The sequence below is a fragment of the Uranotaenia lowii genome, chromosome 2 (assembly GCF_029784155.1).
Source record: "Uranotaenia lowii strain MFRU-FL chromosome 2, ASM2978415v1, whole genome shotgun sequence".
Lineage (NCBI taxonomy): Eukaryota > Metazoa > Arthropoda > Insecta > Diptera > Culicidae > Uranotaenia > Uranotaenia lowii.
Window position 1 is genome coordinate 132,973,287 of NC_073692.1, and position 7,001 is coordinate 132,980,287.

General features: G+C 41.1%; 1 protein-coding gene across 1 annotated transcript; it reads right to left on the reverse strand.

Annotated features, from left to right (window-relative positions):
* Window positions 1-4,710: 4,710 nt before the first annotated feature.
* Window positions 4,711-6,652, reverse strand: LOC129741873 (uncharacterized). The gene is made up of 3 exons (XM_055733684.1): window positions 6,608-6,652; window positions 6,423-6,545; window positions 4,711-6,174 (listed from the first exon to the last, which is right to left on the reverse strand). Exons 1-3 carry the CDS (start codon window positions 6,650-6,652, stop codon window positions 4,711-4,713), a joined length of 1,632 nt encoding a protein of 543 aa, XP_055589659.1.
* Between the last annotated feature and the right edge of the window lie 349 nt (window positions 6,653-7,001).

Sequence of the window (7,001 nt, forward strand, 5' to 3'; positions counted from 1 at the left end):
GCGGTTGTTGAAGTTGTTCGCACTGAAACGTATTCGAAAGCCTAAAGATGGATGATATTGGTATCGGTTATTTTCAACCTATTGGGTTTTAATAAGGGCTCTGTAATAATGAACGCAGTTTTGAGTCGTTTTATGCCATTTCTCGTGTATTTCGTTTATTGGGATAATCTTTTTCCAGAAATATTGAAAACCATCTATTATTCTCCAAAAAAAAAAAAAAAAAATTACAACGTTGGTCGAAGTACGCGTCAATTTAGCCATAAATATGATTGTCTTTTTTTTTTTGACGATTCATAATTGTATTGAATTTTCATTTATTAAAATACAACAATCTTTCCAGATTTTCCATCCAAATCATGTTTGCATTCGTCTATTCTAGCATTCATTAGTAGAGTTGATTTATTTGAATATATTTATTATTTTTTTATTTATTTGGTATTCCGTCCTACGACATAACCTGATGAACAATATTCCTCCAATTCACACGGTTCATGGCAACCGTTCTCCAACTTCTCGGGCATCCCACATTCGCCAGATCACGCTCCACTTGGTCAAGCTAGCCCCCTCGCTCGTTGCGCCCTTGATCGTCGCGTTCCTACTGGATTTGTAGTGAACACTTGCAGCACAGTCGTCTGGCATTCTCGCAACATGCCTTCATCACCTTCTGAATACTGGGTTCGCCGTAGCGTCGCGCGAACTCGTGGTTCATCCTTCGCCTCCACACTCCGTTTTCCTGCATGCCGCCAAAGATGGTTCTTAACACTCGTCGCTCGAATAATCCGAGTGTGTGCAGGTCCTCCGCGAGCAATATCCATGTCTCGTGCCCGCAGAGAACAACCAGTCTAATGAGCGTCCTATAGATACAGGTTACACTTCGAGCGAGGACTAAGTTTTCTCGACCGCAGTTGCTGGTGGAGTCTATAGTAGGCACGACTTCCGCTGATAATTCGCCGCCGATGTCACGGCTGGTGTCATTGTCTGCGGTCACCAGTGAGCCGAGATAGACAAAGTCTTAAACTATCTCCAGCTCGTCGCCATCTATCGTGACCTTGTTATTACTGGACAAGCAGGCTCGGTCGGTCTCGGATATGCAAGCCACCATATACTTCGTCTTGGACGTATTAATCATTAATCCAATCCTTGCTGCATCGCGTTTCAGTTTGCGATAGATCTCCTCCACCGCCGCAGATGTTCTGCCAACTATATCAATGTCGTCGGCAAAGCAGATAAGTTGACTGGATCTGTTAAAAATCGTGCCCCGCATTTCGCCCACCGCTCGTCGAATAACAACTTCTAGCGCCACGTTGAACATCACGCAGGATAGACCATCGCCTTGTCGAAGCCCCCTGCGCGATTCAAATGAACTCGGCAGTTCACCCGAAATCCGCACACAGCACTGCGTTCCATCCACCGTTGCCTTGATCAGTCTGATCAGCTTCCTGGAAAAGCTGTACTCGTCCATGAATTCCATAGCTCGTCACGGTCGATCGTGTCGTGTGCGGCTTTGGAGTCGATGAATAGATGGTGCATAGGGACTTGGTGTTCATGGCATTTTTGGAGGGTTTGCCGTAATGTGAAGATCTGGTCCGTCGTGGACCGTCCCTCCATGAAGCCGGCCTGATGACTTCCCACGAATCTGTTTGCTTGTGGCGTTAAGCGGCGGAGTAGGACTCATCACAACGCTTTGTAGGCGGCATTGAGGACAGTTATCGCTCGGTAGTTCTCACAGTCCAGTTTGTCGCTCTTCTTGTAGATGGGGCATATTACCCCCTCCTTCCACTCCTCCGGTAGCTGTTCTGTGTCTAAGATCCGGATTATCAACCGGTGTAGGCAATCGGCCAACTTGTTTGGGACCATTATGATAAGTTCAGCGGCGAAGCCGTCCTTTTCAGCCGACTTGTTGCTATTCAGCTGACGATGCCTCCGCCCTTGTCCCGGCACATTTCGGCTTGCGGCACGAAGCCTTTGCGGGATGCGTTGAGTTTCTGGTAGAACTTTCGTGTTTCTTGGGATCGATGCAGCTGCTCCAGCTCCTCGAGCTTTTCCTCCTCCAAGCGGTGCTTTTGCTCCTGGAAAATTCGGACTCGCTGCTGCTTCTTCCGCCGACGGTGATTTTCCATATTTCGACGGGTGCCTCTTTGGACTACTGCCGCCTGCGCGGCATTCTCTTCGTCCATAACCCTCCTACACTTCTTGTCGAACCAGTCGTTCCGTTGAGTTCGTTCCACATGACCGATAAAGTTCTCCGCAGCACCAGCTTTTTTACTGAGAAACTTGTACATGGTTTGCCGAGAGCTTCTTCTGCCAAGGGCTTTGTAAATGTTGAGCGTTGTCCTCATTGTGGATCATGTAACCTTCACGGTCTAGCTTGGGATCTCCTTTCAGCGACACTTATCGACTTAGTCAGGCGTGCAATTCATCGCTAGTCAAGGGGAAGAACCCGTATTTAATGGTCTTTAGTCCATCCCTTTCGGAGCTCAAGCTCAGGGCCAGATCGATGCAACTTGTAAGAAGCATTCGCTGCCTACATCCACTATTTAGAAGGTCAGTTCAGTAGTATTTAGTATAGATTCACCGAATGACTGGCCAGGTTGATACCGGGACACCAGACAGACACCACCTACTTAACCCCTGGCCATGTCAGGTGCGCTGAGGTGCTGCGGAGAAGTGATCACCACCCCTGTCATCGTATCTCCAAACAGATTTCACGAGTGTACCAATTTCGTTAGCCTGTGCCGTTGAAAGAGAGAATGTAGTTCTCTTGAAACACTTCCAGGACCAAGAGTGGATGGATATACCGCCTGAAGCCTGTCTGTAAAGGCTGAATTAGCTTAAGCGGTTACAGTTTCAATACGGCAAAGATAGCACAAATCTCTAGCTCACATTTTCACCCAAAGCAACTGCGGTCGAGAAGACTTAGCCCTCGCATTAAATATACGGGATTTTCACGTAAACTAAGCTTTTGTGGCTTCACATCTATTCTACGTGAGCATTGTAGTAATTACAGGACTTACATATTATAGACACATGAATTTGACGTAAAGACAAAGTGGATTGATTCAAATCCGTTTTTTGCAGTTTTCTCAAGCGTGCGGTAGACAATTTTTATTGGAAAAATGACTTGTTGTCAATCAGCTTACGTGATTTTATGCTGTAAAAACTGCGAGAACTCAAGAGCATTCAGCGTCGGTCGGAAGACGAAAAGTAGACCACACCGGATATCTTTCGGAACCCAAGGAGGTAAGTGTATTTGATTTACCAGAAAATTTAATTAATTTAAGTTATGGTCTGTGTTTGTTTCCAGCTTCGGAGAAAGCTTCTAGAAATATGGTCATGTCTCATGCTTAAGTGGTACTTCCCGGGATGGGAGCAAGGTTGCCGAAATCACAGAAAAATCTATAATTTCACAGAATTCTGAGCATATTTTCATCACAGAATCTGTGTCACAGAACACAGAATTTTGAAATATTCACAGTTTTCACAGAATTTTTAAGTTTTGAATGGTTTATTATTTTTTCGGCCAATATAAAATTTAAATTTCTTACTTTGAATTTGAAGAGTAAGATAAGATTAGTTATGTTGACTGAGTTTTCCCAATTAACATGTAAAAAAGATCCAATATATCATAAATTTCCAATGAAATGAAAAGAAAAGGCATCACAGAAAAGCATCACAGAATTTCTGGATAAAATCACAGAAAGTCAGAATTTTTTGTCTCAAAAACACAGAATTTTTTTCGGCAACCTTGGATGGGAGTCCATCTGATTTATGGCACAAGGAACAAGCTGTCGACAAGGTAATTTGTCTATCATTGAGATATTAAATTTTAATTAATTTAATGTTTTTTCAATACAGGATCCAAAAAACAAAGCTAATGCGTTGTTGGACCACCCGGAATACAGATTGATTATCATTAAAGTGAGTGTATGATGTAGTGATGGTGATTGATATAGTGGAAATGATTTATTTGAAAATAAATTCAAATTTCAAATATTTTTTGTTATTCTTATTAAAGTTAGAAAAAACAACAAAAAAGGGAGGGAATAATTAAAATCGATTAACATTTCATACAGCTTTTATCATCACATCGTGTTGAACTGACTAGAAATTCACGTAATTTGTAGATGATTTTCATCAAGCATCAATTCCTATAGGGCGCGTTTACATATTCATTTCGTTGCATTTACGTGAAAATCATTTGGATAAAAATAATGTAGTTTTTCACGTAGCTGCTACGTGAAGATTATTTTGGGTGTAGTAGTTTTAAAACCTTCAAAATGTAATTCAAAATATTATTCTACTAATTTTTCCGACATATCAACTCTGATTAAAATAATAAAATTTCAGCGACGATCAAAATTAGTTAACACAATACGGATTTGAGGAGAATGATTTGTAATACATTCTGCAAGAAAAAAGCAAATTTCAATCTGGAGACCAGCGTCAGTCGTATTCCAGCCACGTAACCTTCAACGTCAGTTTTTATACAAAATGCTTTCAGTCAATCTTACTCCTGTGTCAGATCTCTCTCTTCAACGAAGGGATTTTGTGTAGGTTTGTGATCGTCTGTGGTTTTCGAAATTAAGATCATTTCGGTGAAAGAAAGTTTAATGCAATGAAGTACTGAATAAAGTAAGTGATTCTTTATTTAATAGGTGAAAGTATCATAAGCAATAACTTTATGTCAACACACAGTAGAACTGTAGAACCTTATCCATCCAGACAGGCTTTAATATTCGCATTGGCCTTCTGGTCCAGACCTTTGGTGGCTTGTTCGATTGCCTTGGCGAAGCACGTATCGAAGGCATTTTTAGTCGGCTTCAGATCGCTAGGTGTCAACGGTGCCAGTGCAGTAGTGACGTCTTTCTTCAGCTGTTCAACAAACGTATTCCTCTGTTCTGCGGTACACCCTTTTTCACAATCGAAATCGTCGACCTTGGCAATAAGGGTTTTCAGTGAAGACCAAGTGGTTCCTACGGTTGAAGTAGCTGTTGTAAGCAAACCATTCAAGTTGGATACCGCAGTACTGTAGCATTCTAAAACCGATGTATTAAAGGTTCGTTTAGTCGTTTCCAAACTGTCGACCGCCGTGTCACAGAGTCCGTTCTGGTCGACGTCTTTATCAATGGCAGCGCTAATTCTCCTAATAAGAAGAGTTTCTGTATTCCATAGGGTTGCCAATGATTTTGTAGCCGAGGCAATCGTTGTAGTGACAAATGACTCAAGTGAAGAAACTAAGCCATTCTCAAATTTATTGATTGCGTCAACGGCGTTCTGGAGGATTGTTTTCGGATTATTGGCAGGCTGCAGGCTCACAAATGTACCCATGAGGCTGAGAGCATCCAGGACTGGCGCGGCCAGTTTTTGTACGTTTTGTGTAAAACTTGTCAACGCATTCGTGACAGGTACTCTTACCTTGGCTGAGCTGTCACCTGTTACAATGGCTCGAATATCAGGCTGAGGACTGATCGTTCGCAAGACCTGATTCAACAGGTTGTTTCCCGTGATAAACTGTGTCTCGGAACAACGGACCAGTTCGTTGATGTTACCAATACTGTTGGTGGCAACATTGAACAAATTTCTCCAATTCGCGGCCTTATTTTTCATACTGGTCGTAATTCTATTACAAGTGTTAGCCGAACACGTGACTTTCTCGAATGAATCGGCAGCGTCGTCCAAATCGACGAAGTATGTCAACAGAATGTTGTGCGCTGTCATCACATCCGATTGAAGAGTCGCTTTGAAACTCTTTAGGCAATCGCTCAAGTTAGCATAGAAAGCATTCTCAATTTGTTGCAGACTCAAACCGGCCTTGCCAGCTTCGGAAGATAACTTAAGCTTCGATAAACCGACCTGTTCAACTTTCACGAACTTTTCTATGGTATTGTTCAAGGATTTGACGGTGATTGGTATTACAGAGGTAGTTAACCGTTTGATGGTGGCTGTTATTTGATCATTCAGTCTCGTGTTGTTCACTTCCGCCAACAGCTGTACGGTGCCAGTTTTGGGTGATACTTTGGCAGAAATGTTCTTCAACGATTGAGCCAAACTAGCCTGGAAGTCATTGCCCACGGTGACGAGTAAATCTTTTATTCCGTTGAACACGGTTGTCGTTTCGGTGAAAATTTCATCCGTTTGGTCGTCAATTTTTGGAGGCGACTGCTTTCCTGGTTGCTGGACCAAAAAAATGGGACAATGATGATTTCTATTGCAAACTTCACATTATAAGTTACCACTAGTATAATCCAATTAATGTTACAGTTTCAAATCAATAAAAATTACAACTATAACCATTTACATAATAAAGCATGTTTATACAAGTAATCTGACACAGTATATATCGCAGAAATTATGATTGACTTATTTAAAAAAAAAACGTGACATTTTCCAAACCACCATACTAACTTATGATTTAAACATACCGTAGGTTGTGCCGGATTATTAGCGTTTGTTCCAGCACCATTATTAGCAGGTGCTGGTGGTGGATTTGGATTAGCTCCATTCTGGTTCGTAGCATCAGGTGCTTGACATGAGCAGATATTTAACTGGAAAAAGTAAACTATTATTCTTAAAAATCAAACGAATACAAAATACTCTTCGATCTTACCACCACTGCAATGATAACTACCGAAATTGCTATCGAACGTAACATGGTTAAACTGAAATCGAGCGAGCCATCAAAACAGCCTTTTATTAACCGGAACTCTCATTAGCACCATATACTAATCGAATCATCACAAAGCAATTACATATCTATTTAAAAAGCAATTTCCATTTTTTAAAGTGGAGATTCTTTTTTTTGTCAATTTCATTTTTGATAACATATTTGGTTTTTCGAACTCGGAAAAACAACTTTTTGTTAATTGTTTTAAAAAATAATAGGAGCTGTTAGAACTAAATAAAACTTTTTAAATTGCAAGCGAGTTGAACTTGAAAAAAAAATTAATATGACATAAAGAGGTACGATTCAAATATTAAATTACGTTTATCATTATTTCTTA

Bases quoted from the DNA above. Each gene is read 5' to 3' on its own strand.
- LOC129741873 (XM_055733684.1), bottom strand. From the start codon at position 6,652: ATGTTACGTTCGATAGCAATTTCGGTAGTTATCATTGCAGTGGTG. The intron at 6,546-6,607 runs GTAAGATCGAAG...TACTTTTTCCAG, and splicing joins TAGTTATCATTGCAGTGGTG to TTAAATATCTGCTCATGTCA. The intron at 6,175-6,422 runs GTATGTTTAAAT...TTTTTGGTCCAG, and splicing joins ATAATCCGGCACAACCTACG to CAACCAGGAAAGCAGTCGCC.